General features: G+C 52.5%; 1 protein-coding gene and 1 long non-coding RNA gene across 11 annotated transcripts in view; both read right to left on the bottom strand.

Moving 5' to 3' along the window:
• Positions 1-907: 907 nt before the first annotated feature.
• The window catches only part of LOC115932765 (uncharacterized), a 36,519-nt gene continuing 12,168 nt past the window's right edge, over positions 908-25,258 (bottom strand). For 3 of the 8 annotated variants that reach the window (XR_008670751.2, XR_010130594.1, XR_010130591.1), the window contains 11 exons: positions 22,966-25,040; positions 20,602-22,441; positions 18,139-19,979; positions 15,520-17,516; positions 14,754-14,897; positions 12,820-12,920; positions 12,055-12,198; positions 10,042-10,185; positions 6,863-7,088; positions 3,582-3,655; positions 908-1,285 (listed from right to left, as the gene is read on the bottom strand). This is a non-coding gene — a long non-coding RNA (uncharacterized lncRNA). The remainder of the gene's footprint in view (positions 1,286-3,581; positions 3,656-6,862; positions 7,089-10,041; positions 10,186-12,054; positions 12,199-12,819; positions 12,921-14,753; positions 14,898-15,519; positions 17,517-18,138; positions 19,980-20,601; positions 22,442-22,965; positions 25,041-25,258) is intronic. The other 5 variants (XR_010130592.1, XR_010130595.1, XR_010130593.1 and 2 more) reach the window with 5 other exon arrangements.
• On the bottom strand, positions 4,182-6,139 carry LOC134756400 (keratin-associated protein 21-1-like). Of its 3 annotated transcripts, none has more exons than XM_063697406.1 (2): positions 5,129-6,139; positions 4,182-5,017 (listed from the first exon to the last, which is right to left on the bottom strand). In XM_063697406.1, the coding sequence occupies exons 1-2, from the start codon at positions 5,158-5,160 to the stop codon at positions 4,771-4,773; spliced, it is 279 nt and encodes a 92-aa protein (XP_063553476.1). In that variant the 5' UTR covers positions 5,161-6,139; the 3' UTR covers positions 4,182-4,770. The 3 variants fall into 3 exon arrangements, with proteins under 3 accessions (XP_063553476.1, XP_055215551.1, XP_055215550.1); XM_055359576.2 differs by having other exon boundaries at positions 4,182-4,921; positions 5,084-6,139; XM_055359575.2 differs by having other exon boundaries at positions 4,182-6,139.

Below are 25,258 nucleotides of genomic sequence, written 5' to 3' on the forward strand. Positions count from 1 at the left end.
ATTTAGATTTTCTTCAACTTTTTAACATTATATAGAATACTGAAATAAATCTCTTTGGGCATATGTGTAATGAGAGTGTCTGTTTATGTACATATGTGCATTTCGGCTGCTCAGTATCTTAACACCTTTATATGATTGAGAAACCTTTTATTTTGTGCTTGTTGTTGCAATGGAGAGCTTGCCACCTACTATAGAAGCTGAAGATAACGGTAATCATTATCTCGGTCTCTGTTGCAACTAGGGTATGCCCGATGACCTAAGCTCTACCAATTAGGTTAACCCACTCCCCAGAATTTTAATTATGATATAATGATACATTTAAGCACTATAAAATTCTCACTGGTAGCAATAGCAGTAGGGGCAAGATCAAGTTACTGAAACAATAGTGACACCCATGTAAGTTATAGCAACTTATCTTTAATGGTGGTGAGCGTGGTTTCCTCACTGAATCAGTTCCCGGCTCCAGATTTTGGACATTATCCTTGACTGTATAGAAACTAATAGTCTTTTGATGAATTTTTGTTTGTTTGTTTACATTAGGCTTAGGCAAGGGAATTTTTTTTGCCTTGTTGTATTTTGTTTTAACTTTCATTTGCATTATGTGATTGCTCAGGTGGGTACACATTTTCCACGTGTATTAAAAAGTAATATTTCCTCTTTTATGACACTTTGGTTTCAATATTTTGCCCAATATCCCACTGGATTATTTATTTTTTTCTTATTTATTTGTTGGAATTATACATGTATTCTAGATGCCAAACATTTACAAATGTTATAAACACTTATAAAATTTGACCACACCTTCTTTAAATCTGTGGTTTGTCTCTTGATACATAGTTACCATGTTCAGAAATATGGAAGAAACTGGAGATTTTGTATAGTGATTAAAATAACTTGGACTGTGGAGTTATTCATTCAAAAATATTTATTGAGTTTGTATCAATCTATATCCATAATGAGTAGAAACCACACAGTTGATTTAGACAGGAGAAATGTAATACAAAAGACTGGTAAACTTTGATAAAACAGTAACTCTAAAATACAAGAAAACTCTATATGGTACCCTGGAGCTGCGGGACAGTATTCAATGAAGAAAAACTTTAGAAGGGGTGTTTTCTCCACAAGACTAGTAGTTGAAAAGGGTGCAGTGGCAACCCACTCAGCAGCACCGCGTTTCACTGCTTTGCTCAGGTCAGAGCTATTCGGCAACTGCTGGACAATAACAATGGCAGAAAGCAATTCTCCGCGGCATAGGTTCCACACAGTTGAATCTCTTTCAGTGGATCTAGGTAAAAGGATATAGAAGGAGTGAGCCAATGACAAAGTCTTTTTTTTTTTTTTTTTGAGACGGGGTCTCACTCTGTCGCCCAGGATGGAGTGCAGTGGCGTGATCTCGGCTCACTGCAAGCTCCGCCTCCCGGGTTCATGCCGTTCTCCTGCCTCAGCCTCCAGAGTGGCTGGGACCACAGGCGCCCGCGACCACGCCTGGCTAAATTTTGTATTTTTAGTAGAGACGGGGTTTCACCGTGTTAGCCAGGATGGTCTCGATCTCCTGACCTCGTGATCCGCCCTCCTTGGCCTCCCAAAGTGCTGGGATTACAAGCGTGAGCCACCGCGCCCGGCTGCCAATGACAAGTTCTTTTTTTTTTTTTTTAATGACAAATTCTTAACTGCAAGCAGGCCACAGGCAAAAGTTAGCAAGGGCCCAGGTACACAGGTGGGCAGAGGGAATCAAAAAACCTGTGGAGGTATGAAGCCTGGAAATTGTGGTGTCCATGCTGAGAAGGCTGCAGGAAGCCAGCCCCAGCTGTAAGATTCCTGAGGGACCTCAGATTCTGAAGTATAGCACCTCTAGATGTTCCTACACTCACACCACCCACTCACTGTAAGGAGCCAGGCACCATAGGAGAGCCCTTTCCTCTACAACATCTCTCCGATGCCCTCTACTGAGAAGGCTTGAATACTGTGCTCACTATGAGGAAGTAAATACAAGAGGAATTCCACACATTATGGCAGAGTGATTGCGGGGTAAATTTGGAGCTGAGAGGCAATACATTATTTATTGACAAATATGTGGCATGCTGGCCAGCATAGTAGATGCTAAAATGTCATAGTAAAAATAAGAAAGAAAATTATCTTCCCTATAGAAATTATACTTTTGTAGAAGATATATGATATTATCCAAAGAAATGATTAATAAAACAGTGAAGTTCTATGAAACAAAAATAGAGTGCTATAAAGTGTAATGACATTTATTGAGGTTCAAAGAAAGTCTCCTGAACGACAATCATATGTTTGGGGAATTAATACTTAAGATGTATACTGAATATGTGAATATGAAGTATATTAATATTCCTATAAAGCTTGCATAGTAAACTGTGATAAATGTTTAGAGTTGGCAGTTATTGGCAAGGCAGCTGATAACCGAAATTTAATAATAAATGAGACTGATGAAAGAGTAGAGAAAGATAAAAAGTCACACGAAGGAATCTTTTGATAAACACACCTGAAGAGTTTTAAACTTCTTGCAGGTCAATTAAGATGCAAATTAATATGTATTCAAAAGACAATATGTAAGTCATTCACGATCTCCATTAATATGGCTTGTGGGTGGCAGAATTCAGATTACAGAGAGTTAAACAAGTAATAATCTCATAGAACCAAAAGTGGAGATCATAACATAAATAACACATTGATTTTAATTTCCAACTCAAATTAAAAATTAGACTTCATATAAAAATTTGGATTATGGGTCCTTTTGAAAAAATGGAAACCTTATCAATCTTTCCCTAAACTGGCTTGAAAAAATATTCAACCGGGTTGCTGCCCCTCCTTGAGATTATAGGGTCCATACATTCTCTCTTTTTTTTTTTTATTATACTTTAAGTTCTAGGGTATGTGCGCACAACGTGCAGGTTTGTTACATATGTATACATGTGCCATGTTGGTCTGCTGCACCCATTAACTCATCATTTACATTAGGTATATCTCCTAATGCTATCCTTCTCCCCTCCCCCCACCCCACGACAGACCCCAGTGTGTGATGTTCCCCTTCCGGTGTCCAAGTGTTCTCATTGTTCATTTCCCACCTATGAGTGAGAACATGCAGTGTTTGATTTTTTGTCCCTGCGATAGTTTGCTGAGAATGATGATTTCCAGCTTCATCCATGTCCCTACAAAAGACATGAACCCATCCTTTTTTATGGCTGCATAGTATTCCATGGTGTATTAGGGTCCATACATTCTGTATTTCATCACTGTCAGTATTGAACTGCATCACTTTTAATATTTCTACCTGGCCTTTCTAGCACTTGCACTCATGGACTCTGCAACATGCAGTTCTTTAAAGAAGATAATGTGGAAGAGAAAAATGTGGTGTCTGATAGTAAAAGAGGGTTATGGTTTTTTTTTTCTTCTCTTTTTTCTTCTCTTCCTTCTTTAAAGAAAGTCAATAATTGATTGCTGAAACCAAGGTGTATACTGGTTGATATAAATAAGCCCATACATAGAGAGAAATTATAGATAGAACTGAGAAAGTTGAACTCTATTTATGCCTATTTAATTACTGGAATAACACTTACCAAGCTACTTAAACTCTGGTGCTTAATGTCTTCACTTATACAGTGAGAATTAATACCCACTTCCTGAAGTTATCCTGCAGAATAAATGAAATCATGTTTCCAAAGCTTATAAATAGTTCATGACCAAGTAACTATTTAAAAACACATAAAGGAGACACATTATTAATATAGTAATCAACATACCACAGTGGCTGAAAAAGAATTAAACTCAAAGCACTAAGTTAGTCATTACATAATCCCAGGCTGTTTCATTAGGCAGTTGATGGTAACACATGGGGAAAGCAAAGGGACATCAAGACAATAAATCAAATACATTCATGTGCTGCTAAACAACAGGGATATGTTCTGAAAATTTGAGAAATGTATCATAAGGCAATGATGTTTGCCATGCAGATTTCACAGTGTACTTACATAAACCTGTATGGTATAGCTTAGAACACACCTAGGTTATAAGGTATAGCCTATTGCTTGTAGAATACAAACCTGCACAGCATGTTACCATATAGGATAATACAGGCAATTGTAACACAATAATAAATATTTGTGTATCTCAACTTATTGAAATCTAGAAAAGATACAGTAAAAACACAGTATAAAATAATAATAATAATAAAACAGTACCTATATAGACCACTTAGCACGAATGGCACTTACAGGGCTGAAAATTGTTCTGGGTGGATCAGTGAGTGATTAGTGAGTGAATGTGAAGGCCTGGGATATTACTGTACACTACAGTAGATGTCTTAAACATTAGGCATTAGGGTAAATGTATAAAATACATTTTATTTCTTCAATAATACATTAAACTTAGCTTACTGATAATTTTTTGCTTTATAAACTATATTTTATTTTAGCTTTTTGACTCTTTTGTACTAAAACATTTTTTTTGGAATAAAGAACCATTTTTATTACAAATGATTGATTTCCCCAATTGTAGATGTTATGATCATTAACACAGTCATAACAGAGAATCAGAGATTAAGGGAGCAAAAGATAACATTTGGAAAACAGTCAGATGACACCGTGGATCCTATGGCCATGATTTCATTCAAAGAAATGTGAGGCTAGAGGTCCAAGACTCTGTCAAGCATGTAATTCTGATATAGAAATCTTGGAGTATGAATCCTTGAATCAATATTATCTTTAGACGTGTCATTTTAGAAGCAAATGGTCCTCTGACAGTGATGTTTTAGCAGGAAGAAGAGCATCTTCTAAAGCAAAATGGCTGGTAGCCACAGTAGCCAGAGCCAGAGCCACATCCACAGCCATAGCCAGTTCCATAACCACAGCCATACCCACAGCCGTAGCCAGTTCCGTAGCCAGTTCCATAACCACAGCCAGAGCCAGAGCCATAGCCACAGCTGTAGCCAGTTCCATAGCCACAGCCAGAGCCAGAGCCATAGCCACAGCTGTAGCCAGTTCCATAGCCACAGCCATACCTGGAGCCATAGCCACAGCTGTAGCCAGTTCCATAGCCACAGCCATAGCTGGAGCCATAGCCACAGCCATAACCAGAGCCATAGCCACAGCCATAGCTGGAGCCATAGCCACAGGAGTTGCCGTAGTAGTGGCAACACATGTTGTCAAGAGGAGAGAATTGAGATGGGTTTCAAGAAGATGCTTCTGAGGTGTGGATGTCTTCTACTTCCCTGAGACCTTTATATACTGTCAGTAATTGCCAAAGCATATCATTCATTCCCTGACTTAGCCAACAAATATTTAAACAATTATTATGTGCCAGTCACTGTTGATCATCAATAATATTTTGCTTAAAATGAGCCAATTATTTTGGAGACTCGAGTTTCGTTTCAGGAACATCATTTTAATCTGCTCTGCCAAAGAACCATCTCAGTGAAATCATGTGCCCAAATATAAAGCTGATACTAATTTTCAAAATGTCCTATCAGTAGATATATATCTTACATAACAAGTTTTGGGGGGATCATAACAAAATTTTATCCTTTTTCTCTCTCTCTCTTTTTTCCTAAAATATCTACCTCTACCCACAGGGAAAGAGACAACCCTATTCCCTTTCCTGAGTCATTACAACTTCTTTGCCAGACTTCTTTCTCCAACTCACTCTGCACTTCCACACCTACCCCTTGTCCAACCTCCCTCAAATCCCAAGAAACATATTCACATCTGATCATTCAAAGTCAGACTGTATGCTATCTGCAAGTGCTTCTTATATTTTCCTTCCATCCTCCAGGCAAACCAAGACCCTGGGGAGGCAGAGAAGCCCTCCTTTTGTCTCCCATTTCTTCAGCTATATAAGTAATTGTCATGGAGGAGCCTTTTAAAACCTAAACAGCTTCATTTTAAATATATATATATATATTTTTGTTGTTGTTATACTTTAAGTTCTAGGGTACATGAGCACAACGTGCAAGTTTTTGCATATGTATGCATGTCCCATGTTACACCAACACCGCTGTACCCATTAACTTGTCATTTACATTAGGTATATATCCTAATCCTATCCCTCTCCCCTCTCCCCACCCCATGACAGGCCCCAGTATGTGATGTTCCCCTTCCTGTGTCCAAGTGTTCTCATTGTTCAATTCCCACCTATGAGGGAGAACATGAGGTGTTTGCTTTTTTTGTCCCTGTGATAGCTTGCTGAGAATGATGGTTTCCAGCTTCATCCATGTCCTTACAAAGAACATGAATTCATCCTTTTTTATGGCTGCATAGTATTCCAGGGTGTATATGTGCCACATTTTCTTAATCCAGTCTATCATTGAAGGACATTTGGGTTGGTTCCAAGTCTTTGCTATTGTGAATAGTGCAGGGGGGTGAGGCACCACCCGCGATGTGGGGAGTAAGAGCCAGCCCCTCTCCCCCCACCCGGCTCTTAGGACCCCCATCGCAGGGGGGTGAGGCACCCCCTGCGATGCGGGAAGTAAGAGCCAGCCCCTCTCCCACCCCTGGCTCTTAGGAACCCCATCATGACCTCGTGTTTCTGTGGCTTTCTAGTTTTCTTGTCTTTTTTTTTTTTTCTCAGTCTTTTAGACACCCAGCTGCACAACTTGATTGCCTTACAAATGACCTGCTTCCAGGATGCGGAAATTCCTAGTTTCTTCTGTGACCCTTGTCAACTCCCCCATCTTGCATGTTGTGACACCTTCACCAATAACATAATCATGTATTTGCCTGCTGCCATAATTGGTTTTCTTCCCATCTCGGGGACCCTTTTCTCTTACTATAAAATTGTTTCCTCCATTCTGAGGGTTTCATCATCACGTGGGAAGTATAAGGCCTTCTCCACCTGTGGGTCTCACCTGTCAGTTGTTTGCTGATTTTACGGAACAGGCGTTGGAGGGTACCTCAGTTCAGATGTGTCATCTTCCCCGAGAAAGGCTGCAGTGGCCTCAGTGATGTACACGGTGATCACCTCCATGCTGAACCCCTTCATCTACAGCCTGAGGAACAGGGATATTAAAAGTGTCCTGCGGCGGCCACACGGCAGCACCGTCCAATCTCAGTATCTTCTTATCTGTTCCATTCCTTTTGTAGTGTGGGTTAAAAAAGGCAGCAAGGTCAAATAAGAATGATATCACAGGGTGAACACCCAATGCAATATTAGAAGTAATACCTCCCTAGGATATAGAATATACTGTCACAGAGTATACACAGATGGGGTACACCCACTGTGATATTAGAAGCAATATCTCCCTAAAGTATGAGGAAAAATATCACAGGGTGTGCACACTGTGTGATATGAGGAGTAATATTTACCCTGGATATTACGACTAACATCAAGGGTGTACACGCACGGGGTACACGCACTGTGATATCAGGAGTTGTATCTCCCTAGGATATTATGAATACTATCACAGGGTATATACTATGTGTGTACATGCACTGTGATATTTGAAGTAATATCTCTCTATGAGATTGCAAATAACATCAAAGCATGTACACCCCTGTGACACATTAGGAGTAACATCCTTCTAGGGTATTACAGATCACGTCACAGCGTGTACACCTCTGTGACGTTTTGTACACACTTTGTGACATTAAAAGAAACATCCCCCTAGGATATTATGAATAATAACACAGGAGGGGTACACACATGGTGTACACCGCCTGTGTCATCAGGAGTAACATCCCCCTAGGATATTATGAATAATATCACAGCAGGTGTACACACATGGAGTACACCCCATGTGACATTCGGAAGAGCATGCCCCTAGGATATTAGGAATAGTATCACAGGTGTTGAATACGCATTTCTAATGTGTAATGTCACCCCCGGTGACATTAAAAATAACATCCCCCTTGGATATTATGAATAATATGACAGGGAGTACACCCCATGTGACATTAGGAATAACATCCCCCAAGGATATAACAAATAATATCAGAGGGTGTACATACATTGTGACCTTAGTAGTAACATCTCTTTAGGATATTACAAATAGTATCACAGGGTGTACAGGCATTGTGACATTAGTAGTAACATTCCGCTGGGATATGACGAGTCATATCACAGGGTGTACACCCCCGTGACAATAATAGCAACATTCCCCTAGAATATTAGGAATCATATCACAGGAGGTACAGCCCCTGTGATTTACAAGTAACATGTCTATAGAATGTTACAACTCATATCACTGTGTGACTCTGTGTACACCCCATGTGACTTTAGGAGTAACATCCCACAAAACTATGATGAAAAATATCACAGGGTGAACACCCCCTGTGACCTGAGGAATAATGTAGTTTTAGGATATTATGAATGATGTGACAAGGTGTACACACCCTGTGAAGTTAGGAGCAATATCCGTCTAGGATGTTAGGAAGACTGTCACATGGAACACACCCCCTGTGACATTAGGATATGACAAATAATATCACAAGGTGTACACACATTGTGACATTAGTGCTAATATTCCTCTGGTACACTATGAATAATATCACAGGGTGTACATCCCTGTGACATTAGGAGTAACATCCCCCTAGAATAGTAAGAATAATAATAGGGGGTGTACACCCCCTGTGACATGAGGAGTATCATCTCGCTAGAATATTACAAATAATGTCACAGGGTGTTATCGTCTGTGCCAATAGGAGTATAGACCCCTGGGAAATTATGAATACTATCACAGGGTGTACAGCCCTGTGACATTAGGAGTAACATCTTTCTAGAATATCACGAATAATATCACAATGTGTACACCCCCTGTGTCATTAAAAGTAAAATTGCCGTGGGATATTACGAAATAGAACACAGGGAGGACACCTCATGTGACATTAGAAGTAACATCCCCCGAGGATATAACCAATAAGATCAGAGAATGTACCTGCATTGGGACATCAGTAGTAACATCTCTTCAGGACAATACAAATAATATCAAAGGGTGTACACACATTGTGAAATTAGTAGTGAACTCCCGCTAGGATATTAGGAATTTTATGACAGGGTCTACAGGCCCTATGACATTAGCAGTAACGTTTTCCTAGAAGACTATGAAGAATATTAAAGGGTGTACAGGACCTCTGAATTACGAGTAACATTTCCATAGCATATTGCACGTAACATCACAGTGTGTACACGCCGTGTGACATTAGGGGTAACATCCCACAAAATTATAATGAATAATTCACAAGCTGTGCACCCTCTGTGACATTAAAAGTAACATTTCCCTAGAATATGACGACAATATCACGGAGTGTACACCCTCTGTGATATGAGGAGTTACATCTTATGAGGATAATACGAGTAATTTCACAAGGTGTACAAACCCTGTGACATAAGGGGTGACATCCCTCTAGGACATTATGGATAATATCAAAAGGAACATACCCCGTGTCACAATAAACGCAACCTCCCCTTAGGAGAATAAGAATAACACCACTAGGTGTACACACAATGTGACATTATTATTAAGGTAAAGCAGGACATTGGGAATAACATCGCAGTGTACAGAGTCCTGTGACATCAGGTTTAACATTCCCCTACAAAACTACGAATAATATTGAAGGGTGTATACCTCCTGCGACTTTAGAAGCGGCATCTCGCTAGAATATGGAAGATAATGTTCCAGGGTGTGAACCGAGGGTGGCAGTATAGAAAGGATCCAAGGAAAAATCCAGGAGTAATATCACCACCCTATGGCCCCCTGTATATGACCATCCACATCGCAGGGGGGCGAGTGCCCCCCGCGATGCAGGGAGTAATATCACCGGCCTCCAACCCTCTGGATATTATGATCCACGTCGCAGTGGGGCGGGCGACCCCCACCCACGCGAGGAGTAATATCGCCCACCTTTCACATCCTGAATAAGACGATCCACATCGCAGGGGGGCGGGCGCCACCCGCGATGCAGGCAGTCATATCACCCCCCTCTCGCCCTGTGGATATGACGACCCCCATCGCAGGGGAGTAAGAGCCAGCCCCTCTTCCACCCCTGCCTTAGGACCCCCATCGCTGATCCTGAGATCCTTAGGACACACCTGGAGAACTGTGGGTATTAGGAGTCCAAGAAGAAAGCTCAAATCTGCCGACAGCAGGTACTTTAATTGGGATTTACTCTCCCACATGGGTCCGACGCCACCAAGGAACGGAAAGAAAGAAGGTTATTTGTAAGATACCGGAGCCTAAGGGCCGAAGGCAGGCGAGAGAATTCTCAGGAGCTGTGGGGTTTTGTAGACTGTGGATCCCAAACTATGTAGTATTAGCCAAGACTTTGTATGAGGTCACAAAGGGGGCGGGAACCGGGAACCTTTGGAATGGGGATCCCAAGAACAGCAAGTCTTTCATGAGTTGAAGGAAAAACTTCTGGCAGCCCCAGCCCTGGGGCAACCCGATCTGACAAAGCCTTTTCCATTGTATGTGTTAGAGAGAGAAAAGATGGCAGCTGGACTTTTAACCCAAACTGTGGGGCCCTGGCAGAGGCCGGTGGCCTACATCTCTGAAAAACTAGAGAGGGTTTCTAAAGGATGGCCCCCCTGTTTGAGGGCCTTGGCAGCAACTGCCCTGCTAGTACAAGAAGCAAATAAGCTGACCCTTGGGCAAAACCTGAACATAAAGGCCCCCAATTTTATGGTTGCTGAGAGCCAGCCCTTTATCCCCCCCTGGATCTTGGGAACCCGATCGCAGAGGGGGTGGCTCCACCCGCGAGGCGGGGACTGAGAGCCAGCCGATCTTCCGCCCCAGGCTCTTAGGACCCCTATCGCAGGGGGGAGGCACCCCCCACATACGGGGACTGACAGCCAGCCCCTCTTCCCCCCGTGGCTCTTAAGAACACTCATTGCAGGGGGGGGAGGCACCCCAATGAGGCAGGGACTGAGAGCCAGCCCCTCTTCCCCCCTGGCTCTCAGAGCCCCCATCGCAGTGGGGGAGGCACCCAAGGCGAGGCGGGGATTGAGAGCCAGCCCCTCATCACCCCCGGCTCTCAGGACTCCCATCACGGGGGGGAGGCACCCCCCCATGAGGCAGAGACTGAGAGCCAGCCCCTCTTCCCCCTCTGGCTCTTAGGACCACCATCGCAGGAGGGGGAGGCACCCCCCACGAGGCAGGGACTCAGAGGCAGCCCCTCTTCTGCCCCAGGCTCTTAGGACCCCCATCGTTGGGTGGGAGGCACCCCCCACGAGGCGGGGACTGAGAGCCAGCCTGTCTTCCCCCTCCGCTCTTGGGACACCAATCGCAGGTGGGGGGAGGCACCCCCAACGAGGCATGGACTGAGAGCCAGCCCCTCTTCCCCCCTCGCTCTCAGGGCCCCCATCGCAGGGGGGGAGGCACCCACCGCGAGGCGGGGAATGAGAGCCAGCACCTCATCCCCCATTGCTCTCAGGACCCCCATCGCAGAGGGGGGAGGAAACCCCCACGAGGCAGGGACTGAGAGCCAGCCCCTCTTCCCCCTATAGCTCTTAGGACCACCATCGCAGGAGGGGGAAGCACCCCCCACGAGGTAGGGACTCAGAGGCAGCCCCTCTTCCGCCCCCTGGCTCTTAGGATCCCCAACGCAGGGGGGGAGGCACCCCCCACAAGCTGGGGACTGAAAGCCAGCCCCTCATACCCCCTTGGCTCTTAGGACACCCATCGCAAGGGGGGAAGGCACCCCTAATGAGGCACGGACTGAGAGCCAGCCCCTCTTCCCCCCTGGCTCTCAGGGACCCCATCGCTGGGTGGGGAGGCACCACCCACGAAGCAGGGACTGAGAGCCAGCCCCTCTTCCGCTCCAGGCTCTTAGGACCTCCATCGCAGGGGGTAAGCACCCCCTGCGAGGCGGGGACTGAGAGCCAGTCCCTCTGCCCCCCTGGCTCTCAGGACACCCACCGCAGTGGGGGGGAGGCACCCCCACACGAGGCAGGTACTGAGACCCAGCTCCTCTTCCCCCTGTGGCTCTTAGAACCCGCATCGCAGAGGGGGGAGGCACCCCCCACGAGGCGGGGACTGAGAGCCAGCCCCTCATCTCCCCGTGGCTTAGGACCCCCATCGCGGATCCTAAGAACCTTAGGACCCACCTGGAGGACTGTGGTATTAGGTGTCCAAGAAGAAAGCTCAAATCTGCCGACACCAGGTACCTTACATGGGATTTACTATCCGACAGGGGTCCAAACGCAGCCCGGGAACAGAAAGAAAGCAGGACATTTGCAATCTACCGGAGCCTAAGGGCAGAAGGCAGGTGAGGGAATTCTTAGGGGCTATGGGGTTTTGTAGACTGTGCATTCCAAACTTTGCAGTATTAGCCAAGCCTTTGTATGAGGTCACAAAGGGGGCAGGTGAGGGAATTCTTAAGAGCTGTGGGCTTTTGTAGACTGTGCATCCCAAACTTTGCAGTATTAGCCAAGCCTTTGTATGAGGTCACGAAGGGGGCGGGGACCACGAACCTTTGAAATGGGGATCCCAACAACAGCAAGTCTTTCATGAGTTAAAGGAAAAACTTCTGGCAGCCCCAGCCCTGGGGCTACCCGATCTGACAAAGCCTTTTCCATTGAATGCGTCAGATAGAGAAAGGATGGCAGCTGGACTTTTAACCGATACTCTGGGGCCCTGGCTGAGGCCGGTGGCCTATATGTCTAAACAACTAGAGAGGGTTTCTAAAGGATGGCCCCCCTGTTTGAGGGCCGTGGCATCAACTGCCCTGATAGTACAAGAAGCAAATAAGCTGACTCTTGGGCAAAACCTGAACATAAAGGCCGCCCATTTTGGGTTCGGTGACAGCCATCCCCTCTTCCCCCTACTGCCTTAGGACCCCCATCGCTGATCCTAAGATCCTTAGGACTCACCTGGAGGACTGTGGGTATTGGGTGTCCAAGAAGAAAGCTCAAATCTGCCGACGGCAGGTACCTTACTTCGGATTTACTCTCCGACAGGGGTCCGACGCCGCCTGGGAACAGAAAGAAAGCAGGTTATTTGCAATCTACCAGAGCCTAAGGGCCAAAGGCAGCCGAGAGAATTCTCAGGAGCTGTGGGGTTTTGTAGACTGTGGATCCCAAATTCTGTAGTATTAGCCAAGCCTTTGTATGAGGTCACAAAGGGGGTGGGCACTGGGAAGCTTCGGAATGGGGATCCCAACAACAGCAAGTCTTTCAGGAGTTAAAGGAAAAACTTCTGGCAGCCCCAGCCCCGGGGCTACCTGATCTGACAAAGCCTTTTCCATTGTATGTGTTAGAGAGAGAAAAGATGGCAGCTGGACTTTTCACCCAAACTGTGGGGCCCCGGCTGAGGCCGGTGGCCTACGTCTCTCAACAACTAGACAGGGTTTCTGAAGGATGGCTCCCCTGTTGGAGGACCTTGGCAGCAACTGCCCTGCTAGAAGAAGAAGCAAATAAGCTGACTCTTGCGCAAAACCTGAACATAAAGGCCCCCCATTTTGTGGTGGCTGAGAGGCAGCCCAGTTTCCCCGCCTGGCTCTTGGGACCCCCATCGCAGAGGGGGTGGCACCACCTGCGAGCCGGGGACTGAGAGCCAGCCCCTCTTCCGCCCCAGGCTCTTAGGACACTCATTGCAGGGGGGGAGGCAGCCCCCACGAGGCAGCGACTGAGAGCCAGCCCCTCTGCCCCCCCTGGCTCTCAGGACCCCCATCGCAGGGGGGGGAGGCACCCCCAACGAGGCAGGGACTGAGAGCCAGCCCCTCTTCCCCCCTGAATCTCAGGGCCCCCATCGCAGTGGGGGAGGCACCCACGGCGAGGCGGGGATTGAGAGCCAGCCCCTCATCCCCCCCGGCTCTCAGGACTCCCATCGCAGGGGGGGGAGGCACCCCCCATGAGGCAGAGACTGAGAGCCAGCCCCTCTTCCCCCTCTGGCTCTTAGGACCACCATCGCAGGAGGGGGAGGCACCCCCCACGAGGCAGGGACTCAGAGGCAGCCCCTCTTCCGCCCCCGGCTCTTAGGACCGCGATCGTTGGGTGGGAGGCACCCCCGACGAGGCGGGGACTGAGAACCAGCCCCTCATCCCCCCCGGCTCTCAGGACCCCCATCGCAGAGGAGGGGAGGCACCCCCAACGAGGCAGGGACTGAGAGCCAGCCCCTCTTCCCCCTCTGGCTCTTTGGACCTCCATCGCAGGAGGGGGAGGCACCCCCCACGAGGCAGGGACTGAGAGCCAGCCCCTCTTCCCCCCTGGCTCTCAGGGCCCCCATCGCAGGGGGGAGGCACCCACCTCGAGGCGGGGAATGAGAGCCAGCCCCTCATCCCCCATGGCTCTCAGGACCCCCATCGCAGAGGGGGGAGGCAACCCCCACGAGGCAGGGACTGAGAGCCAGCCCCTCTTCCCCCTATAGCTCTTAGGACAGCCATCGCAGGGGGGGAGGCACCCCCAACGAGGCACGGACTGAGAGCCAGCCCCTCTTCCCCCCTGGCTTTCAGGGCCCCCACCGCAGGGGGGGGGGAGGCACCCCCAACGAGGCACGGAATGAGAGCCAGCCCCTCTTCCCCCCTGGTTTTCAGGGCCCCCATCGCAGGGAGGGAGGCACCCCCCACGAGGCGGGGACTGAGAACCAGCCCCTCATCCCCCCGGCTCTCAGGACCCCCATCGCAGTGGGGGGGAGGCACCACCCATGAGGCAGGTACTGATAGCCAGCCTCTCTTCCCCCTGTGGCTCTTACAACCCGCATCGCAGAGGGGGGAGGCACCCCCCGCGAGACGGGGACTGGGAGCCAGCCCCTCATCCCCCCCTGGCTTAGGACCCCCATCGCGGATCCTAAGAACCTTTGGACCCACCTGGAGGACTGTGGTATTAGGTGTCCAAGAAGAAAGCTCAAATCTGCCCACAGCAGGTACCTTACTTGGGATTTACTATCCGACAGGGGTCCAAACGCAGCCCGGGAACAGAAAGAAAGCAGGACATTTGCAATCTACCGGAGCCTAAGGGCAGAAGGCAGGTGATGGAATTCTTAGGGGCTATGGGGTTTTGTAGACTGTGCATTCCAAACTTTGCAGTATTAGCCAAGCCTTTGTATGAGGTCACAAAGGGGGCAGGTGAGGGAATTCTTAGGGGCTGTTGGGTTTTGTAGACTGGGCATCCCAAACTTTGCAGTATTAGCCAAGCCTTTGTATGAGGTCACAAAGGGGGCGGGGACCACGAACCTTTGAAATGGGGATCCCAAGAAGAGCAAGTCTTTCATGAGTTAAAGGAAAAACTTCTGGCAGCCCCAGCCCTGGGGCTACCCGATCTGACAAAGCCTTTTCCATTGAATGCGTTAGATAGAGAAAAGATGGCAGCTGGACTTTTAACGGATACTCTGGTGCCCTGGCTGAGGCCGGTGCCCTACGTGTCTAAAAAACTAGACAGGGTTTCTAAAGGATGGCCCCTCATGTTTGAGGGCCGTGACATCAACTGCCCTCATAGTACAAGAAGCAAATAAACTGACTCTTGGGCAAAACCTGAACATAAAGGCCGCCCATTTTGGGTTCGGTGACAGCCATCCCCTCTTCCCCCCACTGCCTTAGGATCCACATCGCTGATACTAAGATCCTTAGGACTCACCTGGAGGACTGTGGGTATTGGGTGTCCAAGAAGAAAGCTCAAATCTGCCGACGGCAGGTACCTTACTTCGGATTTACTCTCCGACAGGGGTCCGACGCCGCCCGGGAACAGAAAGAAAGCAGGTTATTTGCAATCTACCAGAGCCTAAGGGCCGAAGGCAGCCGAGAGAATTCTCAGGAGCTGTGGGGTTTTGTAGACTGTGGATCCCAAATTCTGTAGTATTAGCCAAGCCTTTGTATGAGGTCACAAAGGGGGTGGGCACTGGGAAGCTTTGGAATGGGGATCCCAACAACAGCAAGTCTTTCATGAGTTAAAGGAAAAACTTCTGGCAGCCCCAGCCCCGGGGCTACCCGATCTGACAAAGCCTTTTCCATTGTATGTGTTAGAGAGAGAAAAGATGGCAGCTGGACTTTTCACTCAAACTGTGGGGCCCCGGCTGAGGCCGGTGGCCTACGTCTCTCAACAACTAGACAGGGTTTCTGAAGGATGGCTCCCCTGTTGGAGGGCCTTGGCAGCAACTGCCCTGCTAGAAGAAGAAGCAAATAAGCTGACTCTTGCGCAAAACCTGAACATAAAGGCCCCCCATTTTGTGGTGGCTGAGAGGCAGCCCAGTTTCCCCCCCTGGCTCTTGGGACCCCCATCGCAGAGGGGGTGGCACCACCTGCGAGCCGGGGACTGAGAGCCAGCCCCTCTTCCGCCCCAGGCTCTTAGGACACTCATCGCAGGGGGGGAGGCACCCCCCACGAGGCAGGGACTGAGAGCCAGCCCCTCTGCCCCCCCTGGCTCTCAGGACCCCCATCGCAGGGGGGGGAGGCACCTCCAACGAGGCAGGGACTGAGAGCCAGCCCCTCTTCCCCCCTGAATCTCAGGGCCCCCATCGCAGTGGGGGAGGCACCCACGGCGAGGCGGGGATTGAGAGCCAGCCCCTCATCCCCCCCGGCTCTCAGGACTCCCATCGCAGGGGGGGGAGGCACCCCCCATGAGGCAGAGACTGAGAGCCAGCCCCTCTTCGCCCTCTGGCTCTTAGGACCACCATCGCAGGAGGGGGAGGCACCCCCCACGAGGCAGGGACTCAGAGGCAGCCCCTCTTCCGCCCCCGGCTCTTAGGACCGCGATCGTTGGGTGGGAGGCACCCCCGACGAGGCGGGGACTGAGAACCAGCCCCTCATCCCCCCCGGCTCTCAGGACCCCCATCGCAGATGGGGGGAGGCACCCCCAACGAGGCAGGGACTGAGAGCCAGCCCCTCTTCCCCCCTGGCTCTCAGGGCCCCCATCGCAGGGGGGAGGCACCCACCTCGAGGTGGGGAATGAGAGCCAGCCCCTCATCCCCCATGGCTCTCAGGACCCCCATCGCAGAGGGGGGAGGCAACCCCCACGAGGCAGGGACTGAGAGCCAGCCCCTCTTCCCCCTATAGCTCTTAGGACAGCCATCGCAGGGGGGGAGGCACCCCCAACGAGGCACGGACTGAGAGCCAGCCCCTCTTCCCCCCTGGCTTTCAGGGCCCCCACCGCACGGGGGGGGAGGCACCCCCAACGAGGCACGGAATGAGAGCCAGCCCCTCTTCCCCCCTGGTTTTCAGGGCCCCCATCGCAGGGAGGGAGGCACCCCCCACGAGGCGGGGACTGAGAACCAGCCCCTCATCCCCCCGGCTCTCAGGACCCCCATCGCAGTGGGGGGGAGGCACCACCCATGAGGCAGGTACTGATAGCCAGCCTCTCTTCCCCCTGTGGCTCTTACAACCCGCATCGCAGAGGGGGGAGGCACCCCCCGCGAGACGGGGACTGGGAGCCAGCCCCTCATCCCCCCCTGGCTTAGGACCCCCATCGCGGATCCTAAGAACCTTTGGACCCACCTGGAGGACTGTGGTATTAGGTGTCCAAGAAGAAAGCTCAAATCTGCCCACAGCAGGTACCTTACTTGGGATTTACTATCCGACAGGGGTCCAAACGCAGCCCGGGAACAGAAAGAAAGCAGGACATTTGCAATCTACCGGAGCCTAAGGGCAGAAGGCAGGTGATGGAATTCTTAGGGGCTATGGGGTTTTGTAGACTGTGCATTCCAAACTTTGCAGTATTAGCCAAGCCTTTGTATGAGGTCACAAAGGGGGCAGGTGAGGGAATTCTTAGGGGCTGTTGGGTTTTGTAGACTGGGCATCCCAAACTTTGCAGTATTAGCCAAGCCTTTGTATGAGGTCACAAAGGGGGCGGGGACCACGAACCTTTGAAATGGGGATCCCAAGAAGAGCAAGTCTTTCATGAGTTAAAGGAAAAACTTCTGGCAGCCCCAGCCCTGGGGCTACCCGATCTGACAAAGCCTTTTCCATTGAATGCGTTAGATAGAGAAAAGATGGCAGCTGGACTTTTAACGGATACTCTGGTGCCCTGGCTGAGGCCGGTGCCCTACGTGTCTAAAAAACTAGACAGGGTTTCTAAAGGATGGCCCCTCATGTTTGAGGGCCGTGACATCAACTGCCCTCATAGTACAAGAAGCAAATAAACTGACTCTTGGGCAAAACCTGAACATAAAGGCCGCCCATTTTGGGTTCGGTGACAGCCATCCCCTCTTCCCCCCACTGCCTTAGGATCCACATCGCTGATCCTAAGATCCTTAGGACTCACCTGGAGGACTGTGGGTATTGGGTGTCCAAGAAGAAAGCTCAAATCTGCCGACGGCAGGTACCTTACTTGGGATTTACTCTCCGACAGGGGTCCGACGCCGCCCGGGAACAGAAAGAAAGCAGGTTATTTGCAATCTACCAGAGCCTAAGGGCCGAAGGCAGCCGAGAGAATTCTCAGGAGCTGTGGGGTTTTGTAGACTGTGGATCCCAAATTCTGTAGTATTAGCCAAGCCTTTGTATGAGGTCACAAAGGGGGTGGGCACTGGGAAGCTTTGGAATGGGGATCCCAACAACAGCAAGTCTTTCATGAGTTAAAGGAAAAACTTCTGGCAGCCCCAGCCCCGGGGCTACCCGATCTGACAAAGCCTTTTCCATTGTATGTGTTAGAGAGAGAAAAGATGGCAGCTGGACTTTTCACCCAAACTGTGGGGCCCTGGCTGAGGCCGGTGGCCTACGTCTCTCAACAACTAGACAGGGTTTCTGAAGTATGGCTCCCCTGTTGGAGGGCCTTGGCAGCAACTGCCCTGCTAGAAGAAGAAGCAAATAACCTGACTCTTGCGCAAAACCTGAACATAAAGGCCCCCCATTTTGTGGTGGCTGAGAGGCAGCCCAGTTTCCCCCCCTGGCTCTTGGGACCCCCATCGCAGAGGGGGTGGCACCACCTGCGAGCCGGGGACTGAGAGCCAGCCCCTCTTCCGCCCCAGGCTCTTAGGACACTCATCGCAGGGGGGGAGGCACCCCCCACGAGGCAGGGACTGAGAGCCAGCCCCTCTGCCCCCCCTGGCTCTCAGGACCCCCATCGCAGGGGGGGGAGGCACCTCCAACGAGGCAGGGACTGAGAGCCAGCCCCTCTTCCCCCCTGAATCTCAGGGCCCCCATCGCAGTGGGGGAGGCACCCACGGCGAGGCGGGGATTGAGAGCCAGCCCCTCATCCCCCCCGGCTCTCAGGACTCCCATCGCAGGGGGGGGAGGCACCCCCCATGAGGCAGAGACTGAGAGCCAGCCCCTCTTCCCCCTCTGGCTCTTAGGACCACCATCGCAGGAGGGGGAGGCACCCCCCACGAGGCAGGGACTGAGAGCCAGCCCCTCTGCCCCCCCTGGCTCTCAGGACCCCCATCGCAGGGGGGGGAGGCACCCCCAACGAGGCAGGGACTGAGAGCCAGCCCCTCTTCCCCTCTGGCTCTCAGGGCCCCCATCGCAGGGGGGGAGGCACCCCCGACGAGGCTGGGACTGAGAACCAGCCCCTCATCCCCCCCGGCTCTCAGGACCCCCATCGCAGAGGGGGGGAGGCACCCCCAACGAGGCAGGGACTGAGAGCCAGCCCCTCTTCCCCCTCTGGCTCTTAGGACCTCCATCGCAGGAGGGGGAGGCACCCCCCACGAGGCAGGTACTGAGAGCCAGCCCCTCATCCCCCTCGGCTCTCAGGACCCCCATCGCTGGGTGGGGAGGCACCCCCCACGAGGAGGGGACTGAGAGCCAGCCCCTCTTCCCCCTGTGGCTCTTAGAACCCGCATCGCAGAGGGGGGAGGCACCCCCCGCGAGGCGGGGACTGAGAGCCAGCCCCACTTCCCCCCTGGCTCTTAGGGGCCCCATCGCAGGGGGGGAGGCACCCCCCATGAGGCGGGGACCGAGAGCCATCCCCTCATCCCCCCCGGCTTAGGACCCCCATCGCAGATCCTAAGAACCTTAGGACCCACCTGGAGGACTGTGGGTATTAGATGTCCAAGAAGAAAGCTCAAATCTGCTGAAGGCAGGTACCTTATTTGGGATTTACTATCCGACAGGGGTCTGAACGCAGCCCGGGAACAGAAAGAAAGCAGGTCATTTGCAATCCACCGGAGCCTAAGGGCAGAAGGCAGGTGATGGAATTCTTAGGGGCTATGGGGTTTTGTAGACTGTGCATTCCAAACTTTGCAGTATTAGCCAAGCCTTTGTATGAGGTCACAAAGGGGGCAGGTGAGGGAATTCTTAGGGGCTGTTGGGTTTTGTAGACTGGGCATCCCAAACTTTGCAGTATTAGCCAAGCCTTTGTATGAGGTCACAAAGGGGGCGGGGACCACGAACCTTTGAAATGGGGATCCCAAGAAGAGCAAGTCTTTCATGAGTTAAAGGAAAAACTTCTGGCAGCCCCAGCCCTGGGGCTACCCGATGTGACAAAGCCTTTTCCATTGAATGCGTTAGATAGAGAAAAGATGGCAGCTGGACTTTTATCCGAAACTCTGGTGCCCTGGCTGAGGCCGGTGCCCTACGTGTCTAAAAAACTAGACAGGGTTTCTAAAGGATGGCCCCTCATGTTTGAGGGCCGTGGCATCAACTGCCCTCATAGTACAAGAAGCAAATAAACTGACTCTTGGGCAAAACCTGAACATAAAGGCCGCCCATTTTGGGTTCGGTGACAGCCATCCCCTCTTCCCCCCACTGCCTTAGGATCCACATCGCTGATCCTAAGATCCTTAGGACTCACCTGGAGGACTGTGGGTATTGGGTGTCGAAGAAGAAAGCTCAAATCTGCCGACGGCAGGTACCTTACTTCGGATTTACTCTCCGACAGGGGTCCGACGCCGCCCGGGAACAGAAAGAAAGCAGGTTATTTGCAATCTACCAGAGCCTAAGGGCCGAAGGCAGCCGAGAGAATTCTCAGGAGCTGTGGGGTTTTGTAGACTGTGGATCCCAAATTCTGTAGTATTAGCCAAGCCTTTGTATGAGGTCACAAAGGGGGTGGGCACTGGGAAGCTTTGGAATGGGATCCCGACAACAGCAAGTCTTTCATGAGTTAAAGGAAAAACTTCTGGCAGCCCCAGCCCCGGGGCTACCCGATCTGACAAAGCCTTTTCCATTGTATGTGTTAGAGAGAGAAAAGATGGCAGCTGGACTTTTCACCCAAACTGTGGGGCCCTGGCTGAGGCCGGTGGCCTACGTCTCTCAACAACTAGACAGGGTTTCTGAAGTATGGCTCCCCTGTTGGAGGGCCTTGGCAGCAACTGCCCTGCTAGAAGAAGAAGCAAATAACCTGACTCTTGCGCAAAACCTGAACATAAAGGCCCCCCATTTTGTGGTGGCTGAGAGGCAGCCCAGTTTCCCCCCCTGGCTCTTGGGACCCCCATCGCAGAGGGGGTGGCACCACCTGCGAGCCGGGGACTGAGAGCCAGCCCCTCTTCCGCCCCAGGCTCTTAGGACACTCAACGCAGGGGGGGAGGCACCCCCCACGAGGCAGGGACTGAGAGCCAGCCCCTCTGCCCCCCCTGGCTCTCAGGACCCCCATCGCAGGGGGGGGAGGCACCTCCAACGAGGCAGGGACTGAGAGCCAGCCCCTCTTCCCCCCTGAATCTCAGGGCCCCCATCGCAGTGGGGGAGGCACCCACGGCGAGGCGGGGATTGAGAGCCAGCCCCTCATCCCCCCCGGCTCTCAGGACTCCCATCGCAGGGGGGGGAGGCACCCCCCATGAGGCAGAGACTGAGAGCCAGCCCCTCTTCCCCCTCTGGCTCTTAGGACCACCATCGCAGGAGGGGGAGGCACCCCCCACGAGGCAGGGACTGAGAGCCAGCCCCTCTGCCCCCCCTGGCTCTCAGGACCCCCATCGCAGGGGGGGGAGGCACCCCCAACGAGGCGGGGACTGAGAGCCAGCCCCTCTTCCCCTCTGGCTCTCAGGGCCCCCATCGCAGGGGGGGAGGCACCCCCGACGAGGCGGGGACTGAGAACCAGCCCCTCATCCCCCCCGGCTCTCAGGACCCCCATCGCAGAGGGGGGGAGGCACCCCCAACGAGGCAGGGACTGAGAGCCAGCCCCTCTTCCCCCTCTGGCTCTTAGGACCTCCATCGCAGGAGGGGGAGGCACCCCCCACGAGGCAGGTACTGAGAGCCAGCCCCTCATCCCCCTCGGCTCTCAGGACCCCCATCGCTGGGTGGGGAGGCACCCCCCACGAGGAGGGGACTGAGAGCCAGCCCCTCTTCCCCCTGTGGCTCTTAGAACCCGCATCGCAGAGGGGGGAGGCACCCCCCGCGAGGCGGGGACTGAGAGCCAGCCCCACTTCCCCCCTGGCTCTTAGGGGCCCCATCGCAGGGGGGGAGGCACCCCCCATGAGGCGGGGACCGAGAGCCATCCCCTCATCCCCCCCGGCTTAGGACCCCCATCGCAGATCCTAAGAACCTTAGGACCCACCTGGAGGACTGTGGGTATTAGATGTCCAAGAAGAAAGCTCAAATCTGCTGAAGGCAGGTACCTTATTTGGGATTTACTATCCGACAGGGGTCTGAACGCAGCCCGGGAACAGAAAGAAAGCAGGTCATTTGCAATCCACCGGAGCCTAAGGGCAGAAAGCAGGTGAGGGAATTCTTAGAGGCTGTGGGCTTTTGTAGACTGGGCATCCCAAACTTTGCAGTATTAGCCAAGCCTTTGTATGAGGTCACAAAAGGGGCGGGAATCGGGAACCTTTGGAATGGGGATCCCAACAACAGCAAGTCTTTCAGGAGTTAAAGGAAAAACTTCTGGCAGCCCCAGCCCCGGGGCTACCCGATCTGACAAAGCCTTTTCCATTGAATGCGTCAGATAGAGAAAAGATGGCAGCTGGACTTTTATCCGAAACTCTGGGGCCCTGGCTGAGGCCGGTGGCCTACGTGTCTAAACAACTAGAGAGGGTTTCTAAAGGATGGCCCCCCTGTTTGAGGGCCGTGGCATCAACTGCCCTGATAGTACAAGAAGCAAATAAGCTGACTCTTGGGCAAAACCTGAACATAAAGGCCGCCCATTTTGGGTTCGGTGACAGCCATCCCCTCTTCCCCCCACTGCCTTAGGACCCCCATCGCTGATCCTAAGATCCTTAGGACTCACCTGGAGGACTGTGGGTATTGGGTGTCCAAGAAAAAAGCTCAAATCTGCCGACGGCAGGTACCTTACTTCGGATTTACTCTCCGACAGGGGTCCGACGCCGCCCGGGAACAGAAAGAAAGCAGGTTATTTGCAATCTACCAGAGCCTAAGGGCCGAAGGCAGCCGAGAGAATGCTCAGGAGCTGTGGGGTTTTGTAGACTGTGGATCCCAAATTCTGTAGTATTAGCCAAGCCTTTGTATGAGGTCAGAAAGGGGGTGGGCACTGGGAAGCTTTGGAATGGGGATCCCAACAACAGCAAGTCTTTCACGAGTTAAAGGAAAAACTTCTGGCAGCCCCAGCCCCGGGGCTACCCGATCTGACAAAGCCTTTTCCATTGTATGTGTTAGAGAGAGAAAAGATGGCAGCTGGACTTTTCACCCAAACTGTGGGGCCCTGGCTGAGGCCGGTGGCCTACGTCTCTCAACAACTAGACAGGGTTTCTGAAGGATGGCTCCCGGGTTGGAGGGCCTTGGCAGCAACCGCCCTGCTAGAAGAAGAAGCAAATAAGCTGACTCTTGCGCAAAACCTGAACATAAAGGCCCCCCATTTTGTGGTGGCTGAGAGGCAGCCCAGTTTCCCCCCCTGGCTCTTGGGACCCCCATCGCAGAGGGGGTGGCACCACCTGCGAGCCGGGGACTGAGAGCCAGCCCTTCTTCCGCCCCAGGCTCTTAGGACACTCATCGCAGGGGGGGAGGCACCCCCACGAGGCAGGGACTGAGAGCCAGCCCCTCTGCCCCCCCTGGCTCTCAGGACCCCCATCGCAGGGGGGGGAGGCACCCCCAACGAGGCAGGGACTGAGAGCCAGCCCCTCTTTCCCCTGAATCTCAGGGCCCCCATCGCAGTGGGGGAGGCACCCACGGCGAGGCGGGGATTGAGAGCCAGCCCCTCATCCCCCCCGGCTCTCAGGACTCCCATCGCAGGGGGGGGAGGCACCCCCCATGAGGCAGAGACTGAGAGCCAGCCCCTCTTCGCCCTCTGGCTCTTAGGACCACCATCGCAGGAGGGGGAGGCACCCCCCACGAGGCAGGGACTCAGAGGCAGCCCCTCTTCCGCCCCCGGCTCTTAGGACCGCGATCGTTGGGTGGGAGGCACCCCCGACGAGGCGGGGACTGAGAACCAGCCCCTCATCCCCCCCGGCTCTCAGGACCCCCATCGCAGAGGGGGGGAGGCACCCCCAACGAGGCAGGGACTGAGAGCCAGCCCCTCTTCCCCCTCTGGCTCTTTGGACCTCCATCGCAGGAGGGGGAGGCACCCCCCACGAGGCAGGGACTGAGAGCCAGCCCCTCTTCCCCCCTGGCTCTCAGGGCCCCCATCGCAGGGGGGAGGCACCCACCTCGAGGTGGGGAATGAGAGCCAGCCCCTCATCCCCCATGGCTCTCAGGACCCCCATCGCAGAGGGGGGAGGCAACCCCCACGAGGCAGGGACTGAGAGCCAGCCCCTCTTCCCCCTATAGCTCTTAGGACAGCCATCGCAGGGGGGGAGGCACCCCCAACGAGGCACGGACTGAGAGCCAGCCCCTCTTCCCCCCTGGCTTTCAGGGCCCCCACCGCACGGGGGGGGAGGCACCCCCAACGAGGCACGGAATGAGAGCCAGCCCCTCTTCCCCCCTGGTTTTCAGGGCCCCCATCGCAGGGAGGGAGGCACCCCCCACGAGGCGGGGACTGAGAACCAGCCCCTCATCCCCCCGGCTCTCAGGACCCCCATCGCAGTGGGGGGGAGGCACCACCCATGAGGCAGGTACTGATAGCCAGCCTCTCTTCCCCCTGTGGCTCTTACAACCCGCATCGCAGAGGGGGGAGGCACCCCCCGCGAGACGGGGACTGGGAGCCAGCCCCTCATCCCCCCCTGGCTTAGGACCCCCATCGCGGATCCTAAGAACCTTTGGACCCACCTGGAGGACTGTGGTATTAGGTGTCCAAGAAGAAAGCTCAAATCTGCCCACAGCAGGTACCTTACTTGGGATTTACTATCCGACAGGGGTCCAAACGCAGCCCGGGAACAGAAAGAAAGCAGGACATTTGCAATCTACCGGAGCCTAAGGGCAGAAGGCAGGTGATGGAATTCTTAGGGGCTATGGGGTTTTGTAGACTGTGCATTCCAAACTTTGCAGTATTAGCCAAGCCTTTGTATGAGGTCACAAAGGGGGCAGGTGAGGGAATTCTTAGGGGCTGTTGGGTTTTGTAGACTGGGCATCCCAAACTTTGCAGTATTAGCCAAGCCTTTGTATGAGGTCACAAAGGGGGCGGGGACCAC

The sequence above is a fragment of the Gorilla gorilla genome, chromosome 14 (assembly GCF_029281585.2).
Source record: "Gorilla gorilla gorilla isolate KB3781 chromosome 14, NHGRI_mGorGor1-v2.1_pri, whole genome shotgun sequence".
Taxonomy (NCBI): Eukaryota; Metazoa; Chordata; class Mammalia; order Primates; family Hominidae; genus Gorilla; species Gorilla gorilla.

Coding starts and splice junctions, on each gene's coding strand:
- LOC134756400 (XM_055359575.2), bottom strand. CDS start 5,160: ATGTGTTGCCACTACTACGGCAACTCCTGTGGCTATGGCTCCAGCTAT.